We start from the raw sequence: 19,492 nt of genomic DNA, 5'->3' as shown, positions 1-19,492 counted from the left end.
AATTAATATTAATAAATGGTTAAAAAGAAATAAACACATCAGGTAGGATTCGAACCCACGACCTCCTGCGTAAAAACAACACACTCTATCCACTGAGCTACAGACACAATTGATGTCATAAGAGGTTACTTCTAAATTATATTTCTATTTAAACTGTAATTCATGTTAAAAATAATTTACAATTAAGTAAACCGCCATCTGAGATAGCGGTTTTGTTTTAATACAAACCGCTATCTGAGATAGCGGTTTATAACATTGAACCGCCATCTGAGATGGCGGTTTGCTTTAAAACGAAACCGCTATCTCATATAGCGGTTCAATGCTGAACCGGAAAAAAAAATTTACTTCTCTTTCTCCCTTGCTTACGTGGACGGTATGGTGGGAAATAACTTAAAAAGTAACGTATTTAGGGAATTGTTGGATCTTTATGCAATATTGAAGGAAATCGCTCTTTTTTATTTACGTATATGCCGATAAAAACGTCAGTGGAATATAATTGAGCGATTTCCGTCAATAATGCACAAAGATAAGTTAATTCCCAAAATACGTTACTTTTTTTGTTAATTCCCACCATACCGTCCACGTCAGCATAGTGAACCGGTCTTTTTTTTTTTAAATAAGCAGCGCAAAACCGCTATCTGTGATAGCGGTTTATGGGGGTTAACCGCTATCTGAGATAGCGGTTCCTGTTTAATGAACCGCCATCTCAGATAGCGGTTCCTTTTTAATGAACCGCCATCTCAGATAGCGGTTTACCACTTATCACTTACCTCCAGGAAGCAAATTCAAAAAATCAAAAGCACAAAAAAAACCCCGCTTTGTTCTGCGTCTCTCTCTCTGTCTCCGTCGTCCTGCGGTTAACCCGCCGTCGTCCCTGTTTCTCTCTCCAACGGCCGGCTCGCCGTTAGCCGACCTCATTCCTCGCCCTACCTCCGGCCGTCGCGTCGAGCCTCCTCACCCACAACGGATTCTCGAGTCTCTTTCTCACCCTTCTCCATCGTTCCTCCGTTTCGAAATTGTTCCTCAGCCCTTGCCGGCTGTCGGACCTCTTCCTCACCACCACTAGCCGTCGAGCCTCCTCATCAGCCACCAAAGCCGTCGAGCTTCTTTCTCACCCACCACCGGTCGTCGGTGGTTCGAAATCAGGTAAGCCCTAATTTTTTTTTGAATTAATATATTTGAAGCTAATTATTAATTCAGTAATAATCGTTGCTATGTTTAGGTTTGTTTGATGATGTTATTAGGAAGATCATGCTTATGTTTGATTGATGAGTTTATGATATGATTACCCTGAATTAATTGTAATTTTTTTTATTGTTAACGTATATCTAACCGCTATTTGAGATAGCGATGTTATGAATTATATTATTTTAAAGTGATTATGCTGTGATTTTTATTTTTTTGAATTATTTCTGATCTTTGATTCGTTTTAAGCTCTTGAGTTTTTCAATTTGGAATTTTAGTCTTCAATTTTTCAAGTTCAATTGAATTGAAATCAGATTATGATGGCCCAAATTAGGGATTTCATATTATTAATCATATTATTTTTTGTTTAGAATATGGAGTTGCCAGACTATCCTATTTATTGTCATTGGGGAGGGGAAATTTTGCAAAGTAGCGGTGATGTTACATATAAAGGAGGAGAGCGAAAATTTGGGTTTGTCAATTGTCAAATGAGTTATGATGAGGTTTTGAGTAAGGTTTATGATCTTATGAGATGTGACTCGAGATATGTGGAGTTGAAGCTACTAATGAGGTATCCAATGATGTCCGGTTCATATGAAGCCATTCCGTTGGATGATGACAATTCTTTAAAAGCAATGTTGATTGCTATGTCTCAAACACAATCAACCACAATGCAATTGTTCATCGAGCAACTTCCAAAGCAACCTGAAACTCAATCCCACTTGGAATCCTTTCATGAAATGGATTCATGGGCGAGTCCATTTCCCTACTTGCCCTTGACAAATCAAAGTGGGTTAACGGGTTCATTCACAAGAATGCTTACGGATGAACAATATGCTAGTGAACACATTTTAGAGCTCACTTCTCCAACTCAAACACCACATGTAGAAGCTACAAATGGTGATCCATCTATGATACTTTTCGATTCTCTAGATCAAATATGTGTTGATTTTTTTGGAGATGAAGAGGTTGGGGTGGATAGTGATGTTGATGAAGATGAAGATACACAAGATGCTAATGACAAAGCTATAAGAGAAAGCGCTCCATCTCAAATTTTCAACAATGTTGCAGAGTTGGATCCGATTTTGCTTGATTCTTGGAGGACTTGGTCCAACAACCACTCTTTCGATGGTGAATTTGCTATTGGGCAAGAGTTTGATTCTTCGGCGCAATTGAAAGACATAGTCAAAGGTTATTCCATAGCTAAAAATCATTCATTTAAGGTGTTGGAGAGTGAGCCCACAAAATACGTAGTTGAGTGTAAAAGAAAGAGTTCATGCAAATGCTCATGGAGGTTACGTGCAATCAAGGATCCTTGTCTTGCTTCATTCAGAATTGTGAGGTATAATGGCCCCCATGCAAGTAATTGTTTGGGTGACATAAACTCAATCGATCATCCTCTTCTCTCCTCTGATTTTGTATGCAATGAGATAAAAGATCTTATTCGTGCCGATCCTTCTTTGAAAATCCGTGTTATTGTGCAAGCGGTGAAAGTTAAGTTTAAGTATACCATCACTTACAAGAGAGCTTGGTCAGCGAAACAAAAGGCTATTGCAAGCATTTTTGGTGATTGGGAGCAATCTTACGAAGAGTTGCCTAGGTACATGCAAGCATTGAAAGAATCTAATCCAGGAACCGTCGTGGAATGGTGTACCTTGGCTTCTAATGAAGATCCTTCTGTTCACATTTTTTTTAGAGTGTTTTGGGCATTCAAGCCTTCCATCGATGGTTTTAAGCACTGTCGACCCCTAATCACCATAGATGGAACTCATTTGTATGGTAAGTACAAGGGCACGTTACTCATAGCCATGGGTACAGATGCGAATTCTCAATTGTTCCCTCTTGCTTTTGCTATTGTTGAAAGTGAAAATGGTGAGAGTTGGAAATGGTTCATGAAATGCATTCGGCATTTAGTTACTCAGAGGGAAGGTTTATGTGTCATTTCTGATAGACATGCAGGGATTTTGCAAACAATGAATGAGGTCAATAGTGGGTGGGAGGAGCCGCGTGCCCACCATCGATTTTGTACTCGTCACCTTGCCTCTAATGTCAACACTCAGTTCAAGAATGCTTATGTGAAGAACCTTTTCGGAAAAGCCGCAGATGCTCGTCAAAGAAAGAAGTTTGATTACTACTTGGGAAGAATTGGTGAATTGAATGTTGAAGCTCATAAGTACTTGATGGATATTTCTTCTCATCGGTGGTCGATCCACCATGATGGTGGTTTTAGATATGGCGTGAAAACCACAAACATGTCCGAAGCTTTTAATGGGGTGATGAAAGGTGCTCGTTGTTTGCCGATAACCGCCCTTGTTCGGATGACGTTTTACCGAGTGAACTCCTACTTTGTTACAAGACGAGGTTGGGGTAAAAGGAGAATTGAAGAAGGCCACGATTTCGTTGAGAAGGCCACAACAACAATTGAAATGAACATGGCAAAATCTGGTGCTCACGAGGTCCAAGCCTTTGATCATGAGATGGGGCTATTTGAGGTTACAACTGGACGAGGAGGCAGGGCTTCAGGTAAAGGTGGTAACGTACACACTGTTAACCTTGTAGCCAAAACTTGCACTTGTGAGAAATTAAAAATCTACAAGTTGCCATGCTCCCATGTGCTTGCGGTTTGTCGTTCTCGCAGCTTATCTTATGCTGCTTTCGTTGATCCTTTCTTTACCACTGTCGAGTATAGGCAAACATACTTGAAGAGCTTTCATCCACTTCCTGATGTTCCCTATTGGCCTCATTATACTGGGGTGAGAATAGTTGCTGATGCTAGTAAACGGCGTGGTGTGGGACGCCCAAAGTCGTCTCGATACCCTAATGAGATGGATTCGAGTGCTCGACGCAGTGTCAATGTAAAATCATGTAGCATTTGTCGACGTCAAGGGCATAATAAGAAAACTTGTGCAGCTAGGGGTGGTGTTGGATCATCGGGGTAATAAACTCAGTTTATATTTCTCTTGATGTGTGATTCTAAGTTTAATTTTTGTGCATATATGTCTTTTGACGTGTGATTTTACGATTTCTAATAAACTTCTTTTTCAGGTCTCATGGAGCCGACGATCCATCCCGGCCCACGTGATACTTCGGTTTTGACGTTGCAGGCGGAGCATAGGAGTGAGGATGTTTGGGGAGGGGGTATGGACAGGCTTTTGACGTGTCGGGAGCACGTGCTTGGTTTAGGAGAGTGGGTGATACATGATCGAGTCTTGGAGTTTGTTAGATTAGCAGGGTTCTATGGTGTACATAGATTGGTTGGTGGTGGATTAGCCTTAGATAGGTCTTTGATCACAGCATTGATTGAGAGATGGAGACAGGAGACGCACACTTTTCATTTGGCTGTTGGTGAGGCTACTATTACTCTGCAGGATGTCGCTGTTTTGTTGGGGCTCAGAGTTCATGGGGCTCCTGTCACAGGGGATGGTACTGGGGTGTGGTCAGCTTTAGTCGAGGAGTTGTTAGGGATACGACCAGAGCCTGGTGATGATGGAAAACCTGTTCTCCAGGGTTCATCATTGAGGATGACTTGGTTGAGGCGACACTTCAGTCAGGGCCCCCCTGATGACGCTGCTGATATTGTTTATGAGAGGTTTAGCCGAGCATATATTCTTGCACTTATGGGGTCCATTTTGTTTGCTGATAAGAGCGGTGATGCCGTGCAGCTCGTCTACTTGCCATTGATACGCGACTTGCGTAGAGCTGGGACATACAGCTGGGGGAGTGCGACCCTTGCTTATTTGTATCGACAGATGTGTCGAGCCGCTCGTAGACGATCCCGTGACATTGGTGGTCCACTTATACTTCTGCAGTTATGGTCATGGGAGCATATTCACATTGGTCGTCCGAGGATTTCGAGAGTTCGCGATGCTCCACCTCCTGACCCAGAGCATCCTATTGAGGTCGACGATCCATCTATTCTTGGTACTCAGCATCAGCGTGGAGTGGACCCCTTAGCATGCAGGTAACTTATTTGTTTAACTACTCATTACTACTTCGATAAATCAAGTAATTTGTTAACACTTTACTTTACTAACACTTTACTTTACTTGTTTTGTTAGTTGGCTTAGGGTTCACTTTTCATGTGGCCATACAGCTAGTGGACTCTCTTTCTTTAGGGATGCACTTGACCATCAAAAGGAGACACAGGTATTTAATATCTCACCTTACTAATTACTCAAATGCTTCTTTTGTTTCAAGTTAGGTCAACTTTGGTCAATTTTTGTCAATGTAGGTGCATTAAAGTCAACTAGTTCAACTTTGGTCTAAATTGTCAATTTAAGTCAACTTTGGTCTAAATTGTCTATTTAAGTCAACTTTGGTCTAAATTGTGATTAATTCAAGTTAAAAGCATAAAATGACCTAAATTCAACTAAAATAGCATAAATTGACCTAAATTCAACTAAAATAGCCTAAATTCAATTAGTTAGGTCAACTTTGGTCAATTTAAGTCAACTTTGGTAAACTTTGGTCTAAATTGTGATTAATTCAACTAAAAAACCATAAAATGACCTAAATTCAACTAATATAGCATAAATTGACCTAAATTCAACTAAAATTGCCTAAATTCAACTAGTTAGGTCAACTTCGGTCAATTTAAGTCAACATTGGTCAACTTTGGTCTAAATTGTGGTTAATTCAACTAGTTAGGTCAACTTAGGTCAACTTAGGTCAATTAAGTAAACGAACGTCAATTTGAGCTCCCTCGATTCTACTTAGATAAAGTTATGTTAATTTAGGTTAATTTAGGTAAATTTGTGTTATTTTTGTCTTAAATAGCCTACATTCACCAAAAATTGTCTAAAAATTCCCTTAATTCACCAAAAATTGCCTAAAAAGGCTAAAATCGCATAAAATAGCTTCAATTCACCTTAATTAGCCTAAATCCACCAAACATAGCATAAAAAGGCCTAAACTAGCTTAAATTCACCTAACATAGTCTAGAATAGCTTGGATTCACCTAAAATAGGCTAAAATAGCTTAAATTCACCTAAAATGGCATATAATAGCTTAAATTCACCAAAGATTGCCTAAAAAGGCTTAAGTTCGCCTAAAATGGCCTAAAATCGCCTTAAATAGCTTCAATTCACCTTAATTAGCCTAAATCCACCAAAAATAGCCTAAATACACCTAAACACGCTTAAGTTCACCTAACATAGTCTATAATAGCTTAAAATCACACCTAAAGGCTTAAATTCACCTATAATTGTCCAAAATAGCCTAAAATTGCTTAATTTCACCTAAAATTGCCTAAATACTCACTTTTTACTTATTGTAGATGACTTGGCAGTCATATTCAGAGACGGTACTTGGTTTACTACCCGAGATTTGTAGATGTGATAGAGATATATGGCGCTCAGTTGTACCGTTGATTTGCTTTGACATTGTTGAGTACCACTACCCAAATCGAGTGATGCGTCAGTTTGGATTGGAACAGTCAGTTCCCGTTGCGTGTGACACGAGTGTTGATCTTCATAATGTGGATCGACGGCATAAAAACAAGAAGTTTGAAGAGATGCATCGCAAATATGTGGAGGAGTGGCGTGATCGTGAGAGTCGGATTGTTCAAGGCACTCCTTTTGCCGGTCATCGTGAGAGGATGAAGGAGTATATGGATTGGTATTGTAGCATCACGAGACTCCTCATTACTCCTGTTACACGATCACCCCCCACCACTCATTATCAGCCGTCTTCCTCTGATATTATTTTGGTAAATTAATCCTTGTTCCATTTTCATGTATAATGTTTATATTCATAACTAATGTTGAATTCTAATTATTGTTTCACATTCTTTTTTGTAGTCACATGCATTGGCTGATCTTGCCTCAAGATGCACTCGAGCTGTGGATTCTGCGTTAGAGTTACCTCCCAGTTTGGCCCTTCCTCTCACTCTTGATACGTTACGCAATTTGAGTTCCTCTTGCATTGAGACCTTATCAAGAGTGGGGCAAGAACATATCCTCCAACAATATGATTTAGCCTCGTCTCAGTGTACACCCGACACCTCCACCTCACATGTTTCTCGAGGGCGTGGTTTTCGACCACCACGTGCACGCCCTCCACCACTTACTCCTCCTCTACGCCCTCTAGCACTTACTTCTCCACACCCTCCACCACCACCTTCTCCACGCCCTCCACCACCACCTTCTCCACGCCCTCCACCTCTTACTCCTCCTGCATCTCCGCCAGCATCACAAGTTATTTCATCTCCTCCTTTGCAGCTTCTCACTTACCGGCGACAAAAGGGTTGCTCTCCTAGTCAACGTCCCGAGCCAATTGCCGAGGAGGATGAGTCCTCATTTTCATCGTCCGAGCATTCAAAGAAACAACGTAGAACTTAGATTTGAGCTACATTAGAAATTTTGTGTAATCTTTTGTTCTTTTTGCTAGTATTGGAACTTTTAGAACTTTTAGAAACTCATGTGTCATTATTGGAACGATTGAACTTTTGGAAATTTTTTGTTTGCACTCTTCTATTTTGTTGCATAAGTGTTATGGTTTGGTTGGTTGGTATGATTTGTGGAGGTTATTGGAGTTGGATTACAAACGTTGGAGTTGGATTATAGACGTTGTTGGAGATCTTGGATTTGTTTACAGGTTGTTGGAGTTGGACTATTTGGCAGAAGATCTCAGCCCATTTTCTGGCTGAACACTGGAAACTGCAAGTTTGGAGCAGGGGGCATTATGAACCGCTATCTGAGATAGCGGTTTGGTTTTGAACTAAACCGCTATCTCAGAATGCGGCTAAGTAGTATAAACCGCATTCTGAGATAGCGGTTTAGTTCTAAATCAAACCGCTATCTCAGATAGCGGTTTAGTGTTGAACCGGAAAAAAAAAATTAGTTTTCTCTCTCCCTTGCTGACGTGGACGGTATGGTGGGAATTAACAAAAAAAGTAACGTATTTTGGGAATTAACTTATCTTTGTGCAATATTGACGGAAATCGCTCAATATAATTGATGCCAAAAATAAAATAAACGATACTAATTCAAACAAAACAGAGGACAAAGTGGATCCTTGAGATTCAAACGTGCTTTTAGATAAAAGTAAGATATGATGTCCGCTTGGGTATGAATCCAAGTGTCCAGCATGAGCGCTTTTTAGCATGAAGTATGTGAACAAGGTTATTGGTGGCAAATAAAAGGATGCAAACGGGGAGAAAATATTTTGTTTACATATTTTAGTACGAGAATATATTGGAAAATTAGAGTGAGTCTTTTATTTTTTTTCCTGGATAAGAAAAAATATCTGGTTAATCTAATTCAGAGGGCAAACCTAACTCATCTTTTCGGACGATGGGGGATGGGGGATGGGGAATGATCAAAAGACGAAAACCATAACATAATAACACCAAAGCTTATTTTTGCCGCCAAGAAATTCGCCACTCGATTGGCTTCTCGATAGCAACGATTGACCGAAAATGAATCCAAATTCGATAAATCTCGACTAGCATTAGAGTGAGTCCATATGTTCAAAGTTCAAACCCATTTTGATCATATAGTACCAACTACCAGGCACAGATGTGGAAGTTGGAATAGGTATTCTGAATATCGAACATTTCACCAATAAAATTATTGTAAAACCTTCTCACCCAAGATTTCTACGTGAGTAATGGATTAATGCGAGCCAATCCTTTTCTTTTCACTCGAAAGGCTATGTGAGGCTGAGTCCTTTCACAGTGACACAGAATTTGTAGCCCTCCTTATCAAGCTCCTAATAGACACTTAGACAGCACCAGGTCAATAAAATGACAGTAATTACAGTTTGTCTCCCCAAATTAATTTTATGTCCTTTTCAGCCAACTTTCTCTAAATAATGGCGTTCGAAAAACAAGTGCAGAAATCAATTATTGTGTCATTGCATCAAGAACTTTTCGCCAGACATCTACCATAAGAATCCAGATTTTACTGCAGAAATCAATCTGTACAGAACTACGACAAACACCCAAGTTAAAAAATTATCAGTCCAACGAGTTAAGAGCTGATAACTATTCCCTGGTGAAGTCCCAAGGCTCATATCCTTTTACAGACCATAGTTAGCTACAGGGAAGCTCGCGAAAAAAGTAACATTGCTCACAGTTGCCAACTGTCCATTACTAATATTACAGTACAATAAAAGTTCCCAAAAACACGTCAGATTGCCATCAGTGATCAGTAGGGGTCGAGTTTAACATTTGATGTCTCACGTAATACCCCGCTATTTTTGAGTTGGCGATGCCTCGATCTTAGATCTTTAGATGAATCATTCATCAACCATTGAAGCTAATAAGGTGGCAAAAATCAGGAGAGAATGAAACATAACATGAGCATGACCTGACTCGATTATTTGTTTGTCTCACTTGTCTGAACACTACAGAACCCCTCTATTATTGGTGTGACAGATCCATGTTAGCCTCCCACATCCTACACCAAACTTGAGAATAACTCCAATCATCTATTCTTTTTAATCATACAGGTGTAGATCATGTTTTACCACTATACAAATGGAAGTCGACAAAACTCCAGCATTCTATTGCAGGTCAAAAACAATCCATCGTGTCAAGTTTCTCAATTGTCAAGTCCTGATACAGTGATATCTCAAAGCATATCAATAATTTGTCTATAACTTCTAAACTGTGTGTACATCTTTTTCAATATGATCCCTTACACCAGCAACTCAGCTATATATGATGTTCCACATTGATTCATCAACTTCAAATTCCATTCTCATCTAATAACTTTACTAGTGAGTACGTGCGTCTGTCCACAACTCCACACAAGCATACCAGAAATCAGGATTCAGATTTAAGTCAAAAATACCAAAAGGTTGAGTCTATACCTTAACTTTAGCAAACTTTCATAGTATGTAAAGTATTATGTTTACAAATTCATGCAGAAATGTAGGTAGACCCATTAACACAAAGCACACTTATCCAGAATACTCAATTTTTACCCCAAACAACTCTATGACTTCTACTACACAATTCTAGAACTTGAAAGTTAGCAATGCACCTAGATTTAAACAGATCAATAATGAAAGCTGTGTACATCAGAACAGTTGCAGATCAATAATGAAATCCCCATTCCTTAACAAAACGGCCGAAATGGTTCTAAACTTCAAGAAAATCACAGTTGTGCACCTAATTTATGCGGAAGTATTAAAAACGAGTGCAATACCAGGTCTACCAAAGAATTAGTTTCTTGTTGCTGCCCTCCTAATATACCTTAACATCAAGTCATCAACCCCCTCACTGGCCGTCACCCTTTCATTTTAGGAAAAGAGATTATCACCACACCACAAGACGCGTCTAGACTAGTCTCCTTGTCCTTTCATAAGTAAGATCTGCACAGGCTAAATTTCTGAAAGAGTATTTTCATTAACAAAATAATCACCTCTAGAGACTCTGAATTCAGATAGAACTGATGTGATCAATCATATTTAATCTTCGATGAAGTTCATTAACTTAAGTAAATAAACCTGAGCTGAGCTTCAATCAATCAAAATGAAAAGGCAGGGAGATCTCCAGAAAGAACTTAACTGAGGACTCATCAAATGAGCGTTAGTTATTCAAGTTGTAAAGGTATCAAACAGTATCTCAACAAAAACTGTAACTGCCCGTTTGAGTATACCGAAAATCATAGGAAAGCTTTTGAAACATCAGCCTTCCTAATCCCCAAGCGACCACTACTCGTCCAATAATGCCCTTGAAGTCCTTGTTAACAGCAATAAAAACAGAAGGTAACAAAAGAAATTACACCAACTCTTTAAACCCCCATCCTCTATAATTCCTACAAACTGTTGGCTAGCATAAAATACTATTTTACCAGCAATGGGTTAGCGGATCATAAGTTCATTGTCCCAAAATTATGGAGTCACTCGAAAGATTACTCCTTACCCATATAGGCTCTAAATATTCCCTTCCCCGCAAAGTAGCCATAATAAGGATGTCATCCATCAACCTTCCACAATGAGAGACGAATTCAGCTAAAAGGCCCAAAACTAAACAAACTTTAACCTCCAAATACTTTAATTTGAACAGCATGAATGATTAACCTAAATGCAGTCTCGATTTTGCACATAGCTCCAGTTACATTTCCGCCATTTTGTGCAAATCATAGGTAGCAAGGGATTCAATTGACCACACAGGCAAGTTATACCAGATTATGCAAAAAAGATAAAAGTATTTCACACGAAGTATATGCTAAATCCTAACTCAATCCAGAATTCAACAAATGCGATAACAAACAGCTTCATTAGCATTTCGCGCAATACATGGTCAAACAGTTCAGTGGATCATTTCAGAAAATGCAAAATTGTCAACAGTTCAGTGGATTATTTCAGAAATTGCAAAAATGATTAAGAAAAAACGTTATATAAACCCTAACAAAATCCAGATTCACAACACAGTTACATAGCCGCTAAGATGCAAAACTGAAACTCCAAAATAGTATAAAGAGAATGACAAATTACTGATCATCGCCAAAGAGGAGGCGAAGGCGAGAAGCGAAGATTCCAGAAGAATCGAGAGACGCCTCGTGGCGAAGACTGGACTTGATGTGGTTTATTCGATCGGTAAGTGACTGATGTTCATCCTGAAGAGCAGCGGTATCTTGTAAGAGGTCGTGAATGCGGTACTTTTGGCCAAGAGATCGCATGCTGAGTAGGAGAATTCCAGACATGGCGAAGAATTGGATGAACTGATGCTTCCTTTTCATGGCGTTTCTGAACAAGCTCACTGTTGTTTTCGTCTTAGGAGTTTCTGCTCCAATGGACGATGAGGAGCTGCTTGATGGTGAAGGAGACGCCATTGATGGAAATGATGATTCTCTCCGCTGACCGTCTGACGGGGTGTTTGCTTTCCTGTTTTGTAAGAGGGTTGGAGCCTGGGAGTGGCAAGTTAGGGTGAGTTTATCAACCTCAAACTGTCTATTGCTATCATTTTTTCATTAATTTGTAGAAAATTTGGTGAAACAATATATTTAACTTTGAAGGTTTTGTAAATTGAATTTAACTACCTTATAAATTTAGTTGGTTCGATTTACACTAATACACTGTCAGTGACATTTAATGTTAATGTTTTTCATTTATAGATCTCACTATCGGTGGCATATCCAAGAACTTTAAGGTGTTGTATCACCATCGATAACGCACTGCAATAATCAATATAAAAACACACAATATATATGTATAAAAGTACGTAAAAATAAAATTCGTCCAATATGTAAATATTACAATCAAAGACCTACAAAATTATTACAATTGCTCTTACGTTTTATTATGAAAATAAAGTCACAATTACAACAAGATTCAGATTAGTGATTCACAATACCCACTGATTGAGTGATTGTAACATATAATTAACTTGCTTAGTCAGAGTGATTGTACCATCTATTACTATATACTAAAAGAGACACCAAGAATGACACATGTCAATTGCTGGTGCGATTTTTTCCCGCCAAAAACCACTTTCCCAAAAAAGAGTATCTGTTTTATTTTATTTTTATTCTCCACCTTTTTTATAACTATTTATGTATGAAAACAAATTTTAGTTTATAAATTATGGAAATAATAGATACTCCCTCCGTCTCGGAATACTCGATCCGGTTTGACCGGCACAAAGTTTAAGGGACTTGAATTGACTTATTTAATTTAATAGGTAGTAGTTGATAGTGGGGTATTATTTTAATGTAGTTAGTAGGAAATGTGGTGAAGGGGTGGGGTTGGGGGAGAGTAGGGGTTGAATTTTTAATTATTTTTTGTATGGAGTAGGGGGTAGATGGGTTAATAGGGGTGGAGTGAGAAATAACATTGTTAGAATATTTTCATTTTTAGAAACAGGTCAAGTATTAAGGGACGGCCCGATAAGGAAAACATGTCAAGTATTCCGGGACGGAGGGAGTACGACGTAATAATAATTATTCTAAATTTGTAATATTTTAGTCAAATCGTTATATTAATAATGGAAAATATATCACTTAATATTTTGGTCAAATTGTTGCATTAGCATTTTAAACATGCATAATAGATGAATAAATTTAAACGAGTATGTTAAAAATGTTATAACTATGCAGTAGTTTGGGAGATATTCAGTTAAATATTTTGTGAAAAAAATATCAAAATCCGTGCGTGCACGGGATCTAATCTAGTCTAATTAATTTCTTAGTCAAAACAAATCAATAGTTCAATACACATACACTAAAATGTGTCCGTTACCATATGTCCAATACACAAAATACGCAAAACCTCGCCATTCACCGGGAAACCTCGTCGGAGGAACGGGACCAAATTGATCGGTCGACCAAGAAATCCAAAAGGAAAATCACGCACCTAATCTTCAATCAAGAACCCCCAAATGAGACCACTGACCCCCAACGAAACCCCCCAAAATCAACACAACCTCCACCCAATGGAAATCCCCCTCCATCGAAGGGTGTATCATTTCGTGACATGGTGGCGATGGATCAATCACTACTGAGGACAAACAACTTTGAAGATGAGGATGACCTCTCTGATGACGATGAGCAGCCGGAAAACCACGTGGAAGACCCAAAATGCCCTATGATTCTGCTATCAAAAGAAGAGAAACAAAGGATTCGCCGGCCATGGAAACATGCCCTCATCATTAAGATGTTCGACAGCAAAATTGGCTATATGTCTTTGATGAAGCGTCTCAAGAAGAAATGGGAACTCAATGGAGGACTTGTCCTAACGGATATTGGGCACGACTACTTCATAGCCCGATTCTCGAACATAGGTGATTATAACCACGTCCTCACTCAGGGACCATGGATGTTGGATGATAATTATCTCACGATTCGCAAGTGGATCCCCAATTTCATCCCTGATAATTCACCAATGCGACATTTAACCGCCTGGGTACGTATCCCACATCTATCAGTGGAATATTTTGATAAGGAATTCCTACACAAGATTGGCAGCAAAATTGGCAAAGTCACTCGGATTGACAACAACACAGCGCTTGCACAACGTGGACAATTTACTCGACTAAGTGTAGAGCTGGACCTCTCCAAACCACTCCTCTCAAAGTTTTGGCTCCGAGGTAAAATCTGGCAAGTACAGTACGAGGGTCTTAGAATGATATGCTTCCAATGTGGCAAAATAGGTCATCAAGGTGAAAATTGCTCATCACACATTGAACCAAGCACAGTTTATAATCAAAAGAATAGGGATGAAGAAGACAAGCAAAAGGATGTGATCATCCAAACCGTTGAAGAAAAGGACTTTGGAGAGTGGATGATGGTCAAAAAACCACCCCCTCGCCGGAGAATTGCTAGACCGGAAAAACAACAAGGAGAAACGGCGAAGGAAAATCCTGGAAAGGCGGCCAATCAGGAGCAATCACAGGGAAATCAAAGAGAAAAATCTGGTGGGTCAAGATTCACAATCTTAAGGGCGCAAAATACGGATAATATTACGCACAATATCTTGAACGTCCAAAATCAAGATAACACTGTGCATAATGAGCTTCACACAATCTCCACAAATATGGAAACAATTGACCTCGGCAAATCTTCTCAAATCACCAATATTGGCTCGCAAGGGAATCCCTTTAATATTGGAAAATCAAATAAGAATTCCAGTAATTACGGCCAATTATGGGAAGTGCTAAGAAGTGGCAAGAAGTACGGAAAAAGAATTTGACCCCATCTAAATCAATTCTCCAAGACCGAGTCAACACACAAGAAACTGAAGCCCACACAAACTCCCTCTCAACAGAATTTCCAGGCAAAGAAAACTCACTATTAATATTCAAAGCACACAAGGAAGCCACACCAAGCCTAACCCTTTCTGGACTTGATAAACACCATACCTCACCCCACATTGTTCCCTCGATCTCACATGTCTCACCTACCCCCTCAACCAATCTTCCTCCAAATCCCCCCAGAGAAGATAATATGTGCGGGATATCCAATGACGGAACCCTACATGGCCATGGCCGACCCCCTGACCCACAAGATGGAGGTGGAGATACACTCATGGACGGCGCCGAATCAGACCTCGCCGGAGTTGATATTCACCCTAAAATTGCCCAATGAGATCAAACAAGCCCTACGCTTTATCCATAGAGCCCTTATGCCCATGTCTTAAAACCCATCTGACGTTATGAATAATAATCAAATCCCCATTGCTGACTCGTCCCCCATAACTTGTATGGTCTGGAACGTTCAAGGAGCCGGAAGTCGAATTCATCTCTGTCCTCAAGGAAGTTATTCGTATCCACAGACCAATGGTCTTTGCTCTGGTCGAAACTCACATGGGGGGCGTCCATGCCCAAAAAATTGCCTCGATTCTGAACTATGAGGGACACTCTAGGGTGGACGTACAAGGTTCAGTGGGGGCATTTGGGTCTACTGGAAACCCGCCCTTGTTAGGGTGGAACCGATCGAACAAAGTAACCAATACATCACAATGACCATCACAAAAGTGGGTGAAGAACCATGGTACTTTTCTACTGTCTATGCAAGTCCAGACCCATCGAAACGCCATGAACTGTGGAGTGACCTGTCAAATTTTGCGGCTCGGAATGACAAACCATGGCTTCTGGCGGGGGATTTCAACGATACAAGATACGGATGGGAACGTAGCTCCAGCTGCCCTGAAACCACAAGAAGGAGTGCACGATTCAACCAATGGGTCGAAGACACTCAATTAATCGAAGTGGAGTTCTCTGGCTCCAATCACACTTGGGCACGAGGCAAGTCAGTTGAAACCCACCAAAGTGCTAGACTGGATCGAACCTTATGCAACTCGGAATGGGGTCTTCGCTTTGACAATGCGAGAGTGAAACATCTGCCTTCTCTTCAATCCGATCACTGTCCTCTCCTCATATCCCCTAATGGCTTTGCCCCGCTGAATGTGCTAAATAAACCGTTTCGCTTCCAAGCAGCGTGGCTGACACATGAACACTTTGCTTCTTTCATCCAGGAAAAATGGAACTCAGAGACCCCCTTAACCCCTCTCTTGAAAGCTCTTTCATTAGAACTCCAAGATTGGAACAAAGAGGTTTTCTACAACATATTTCGTGAAAAACGAACCTTGATGGCTCGAATCCAAGGTATTCAGACCAGACTCTCTACTGGACGCAACTCTAGTTTAATCAAACTGGAAGCTAAGTTGCGTCGAGAGTTGGACATTGTACTTGATCAAGAAGAAACCATGTGGTATCAAAAGGCAAGAGTCGACTGGCTCAACAACGGCGATCGAAACACAACGTTTTTCCACATGAGTACAGTTGTCCGTAGATGGAAGAACAAGATCACTGCCATAAAAAATAATGAGGGCAATTGGGTGCACACTCCTGGCCAAGTTCGAGAAATTATTGTAAATTACTTTGCCCAGTTATTCACTGATGATGAACCTAACAGAGAATACGACATCCCTTCGGGTGTCTCAACAGAATTCTCAAGAGAGGATTGGAATAAACTGAACCGGCCCTATTCCAACAGTGACATCGATCTAGTTGTGCAACAAATGGGCTCTTTAAAAGCTCCTGGCCCAGATGGTTTTCAGGCCTTGTTCTACCAAAAAAATTGGAGTGTTGTGTCACCCAATGTGTACTCGTTGGTGAAATCGGTTCTTGAAGGCAAAGGCCTGCCTGCCACTTTGAATGAAACATTCCTTGTTTTAATTCCAAAGGTGGACAAACCTGAACTCCCTTCTCAATTTCGACCAATAGGGCTGTGCAACGTCACCTACAAGATCATCACGAAAGCCATCGCGAACAGCATCAAGCCCCTGCTACCACTTCTCACCTCCAACACGCAAACAAGCTTCGTCCCGGGCCGCCAAATTTCTGACAATATTGTTATCGTGCAAGAGGTAATTCATACGATGAAACGGAAACGGAAACAGGGAGGAAAGGGATACATGATCATTAAAATTGATTTTGAAAAAGCATACGATCGATTGAAGTGGTCCTTTGTTCGTGATACTCTCTCAGACATGAACTTCCGTATTCGTATGATAAACGTGATAATGGAGTGTGTCTCTTCTCCCTCGATGAGGATTCTTTGGAATGCGGAACAAACGGAAGCCTTCACTCCCTCTCGTGGCATCCGGCAAGGGGATCCCCTATCACCATACTTGTTTGTGCTTTGCATGGAGAGGTTAAACCAAATCATTGAGGAGGCAATTCTAGAGGGAAAATGGAAACCAATATATGCCAGTAGAGGTGGACCACAGCTTTCCAATCTCTTCTTCGCTGACGACATCATATTGTTTGCAGAAGCTTCCGTTGATCAAGCAACAACAATTCGGGAATGTCTAAACCGTTTCTGTTCTGCTTCAGGCCAGAAGGTGAGCCTCTCAAAATCGCATGTATATTTCTCCAAAAATGTCAGTTTGGAGAACCAAGAAGCCATCAGCAATACCCTTGGCATGGAGACCACTTCCGATCTTGGACGCTATCTAGGTATGCCAACGCTGACTAGTCGTGTGACTAGAGATACCTTTGCTCATCTATGTGAGAAAATCGACAGACGCTTGACAGGGTGGAAATCGAAATACCTCTCACTTGCTGGCCGAATCACGCTGGCTCAATCTACCATCACTACAATGGCGAATTACTCGATGCAAACTGCAAAAATTCCACGCACCATATGTGACGATATTGATAAAAAGGCATGGAGATTTATTTGGGGTGGTAGTGATGAGAAGGCTCGCATACACCTCCTCTCCTGGGACACTTTGCAGCGCCCTAAAGCAATGGGGGGTGTTGGGCTCAAATCAGCCAGACAAATGAACGCTGCCTTTCTCACAAAATTAGGTTGGAGAGTGCTCGCGGAACCAAGTGCGTTATGGTCACGTGTGTTACGGCACAAATATTGCAAAGGCCGATGCGACATAGACATGTTTACGCCCACCTCGAATATGTCTAATGTCTGGAGAGGAATAACCGAGAACACTCATTGGCTTAAGAAGGGGTCTGCAGTAGCCATTGGAAACGGACGTAACACGCTATTCTGGGATCACTGCTGGGCAACAAGTGAACCGCTTAGAGTGGATATTCTGGGCACTATTCCAACCGAGCTTGATGGGGCTATAGTTGAAGATATGTGGGATACCTCCCAGGGGTGGAAGTGGGACTCTTTTGCCCATCTACTACCTGCCGCAATCCTCAAACAAATAGCATCACATAAGCTTGTTCCTGACACCAATGCAGGTGACTTACGGTACTGGAAAGGTTCAACCACAAGAGGTTTTTCAATTAAGTATGCTCTAAACATTATGAGAGAAGAAGACCAAAACTTCAAAGATGCAAAATGGGACCTAGCGTGGAAGGCTCCTGTGCAACAACGAATTAGAGTCTTTCTTTGGCTTGCCCTTCATGACCGCCTACTGTGTAACGCTAATAGAGTTCGAAGACAGCTCTCGGATGACACGAGGTGTAAAAGATGTAACCTGGATAGAGAGGAAACAATGTTGCACCTCCTCCGTGATCGCGAGCTGCCAGAAGCATTTGGAATAGTATTGGAAGTGTGGCAAGACATTCCTCCTTCTATATGGGTGACCTCCAAACTTGGATTACTAGGAATTTATTGGCAGAAGGCTCACTCTTTCCTGACAACTGGCCTATCTGCTTCGCTTTAACCATCTGGTGGAATTGGAGATGGAGAAACTGTCTCACATTTGGAAAAGAAAATGATATTCCCGTGGATACAGGAATATTCCTTCGAACCCGTATTGTTGAGGCTTGCAGAGTTCTCTATGCTAACGAGGAGACTAAGTTACAGAACACTACTGTAAGAAGAGAAGTCCACATTAAATGGATGGCTCCTCCTCCAGGCTGGTTCACCTTAAACACTGACGGTGCTTCCAAAGGATCTCCGGGTCTTGCAGGTGGTGGAGGTGTTTTACGGGACGACAGGGGTGCGTTTATCAGGGGTTTCGCTGCCAACTTAGGCGTTTGCTCAGCCTACAAAGCAGAGGTAGCAGCAGCTGAATATGGTCTCACTATGGCAAAAAAACATGGGCATAAACAAGCTAATCCTGCAAATGGATAACAAAGCTTGCATAGAGGTTTTGAACAATGCAGATTATCAAGGTGGAGAATGCTATTTTATGCTCCAAAACAGCCGCAGAATCATCAAGTCTTTTGGGTCCAATTTCCGCATTTGTCACTGTTTTAGAGAGGGTAATAAGGTAGCTGATAAGTTTGCTAACATAGGTGTCATCCAACAAGAGAGTTTAGTGTATTTTGATGTGCCCCCACACGAAATATCTAAACTCCTCTATGAGGATTTAGTTGGCGTTACTACGCCTCGTCTTATTGTTTAATTTCGATTATTGTACGGGCTTTCCCTCTTTTGCA

General features: G+C 40.7%; 5 protein-coding genes across 5 annotated transcripts; 4 read left to right on the top strand and 1 right to left on the bottom strand.

Moving 5' to 3' along the window:
* The first annotated feature begins 1,559 nt into the window (after positions 1 to 1,559).
* Positions 1,560 to 4,402, top strand: LOC110774812 (uncharacterized). Its single transcript, XM_021979402.2, has 2 exons — positions 1,560 to 4,120; positions 4,231 to 4,402. Exons 1-2 carry the CDS (start codon positions 1,560 to 1,562, stop codon positions 4,265 to 4,267), a joined length of 2,598 nt encoding a protein of 865 aa, XP_021835094.2. The 3' UTR covers positions 4,268 to 4,402.
* LOC130461734 (serine/threonine-protein phosphatase 7 long form homolog) lies at positions 4,326 to 5,425 on the top strand. The gene is made up of 3 exons (XM_056829917.1): positions 4,326 to 5,146; positions 5,244 to 5,331; positions 5,417 to 5,425. Exons 1-3 carry the CDS (start codon positions 4,326 to 4,328, stop codon positions 5,423 to 5,425), a joined length of 918 nt encoding a protein of 305 aa, XP_056685895.1.
* Positions 5,426 to 6,479: 1,054 nt separating this feature from the next.
* LOC130460711 (uncharacterized) lies at positions 6,480 to 7,656 on the top strand. Its single transcript, XM_056828175.1, has 2 exons — positions 6,480 to 6,892; positions 6,984 to 7,656. The coding sequence occupies exons 1-2, from the start codon at positions 6,596 to 6,598 to the stop codon at positions 7,521 to 7,523; spliced, it is 837 nt and encodes a 278-aa protein (XP_056684153.1). The 5' UTR covers positions 6,480 to 6,595; the 3' UTR covers positions 7,524 to 7,656.
* A 3,729-nt stretch (positions 7,657 to 11,385) lies between these two features.
* On the bottom strand, positions 11,386 to 12,110 carry LOC110790602 (uncharacterized). The gene has a single exon (XM_021995386.2). It carries the CDS (start codon positions 11,967 to 11,969, stop codon positions 11,628 to 11,630), a length of 342 nt encoding a protein of 113 aa, XP_021851078.1. The 5' UTR covers positions 11,970 to 12,110; the 3' UTR covers positions 11,386 to 11,627.
* A 1,267-nt stretch (positions 12,111 to 13,377) lies between these two features.
* LOC130461733 (uncharacterized) lies at positions 13,378 to 14,823 on the top strand. The gene has a single exon (XM_056829916.1). It carries the CDS (start codon positions 13,378 to 13,380, stop codon positions 14,821 to 14,823), a length of 1,446 nt encoding a protein of 481 aa, XP_056685894.1.
* Positions 14,824 to 19,492: the final 4,669 nt, after the last annotated feature.

This window comes from Spinacia oleracea, chromosome 5, assembly GCF_020520425.1.
Source record: "Spinacia oleracea cultivar Varoflay chromosome 5, BTI_SOV_V1, whole genome shotgun sequence".
Lineage (NCBI taxonomy): Eukaryota > Viridiplantae > Streptophyta > Magnoliopsida > Caryophyllales > Amaranthaceae > Spinacia > Spinacia oleracea.
The sequence above is the reverse complement of the archived record's forward strand: the minus strand, read 5'-3'. Positions and strand labels throughout refer to the sequence as shown.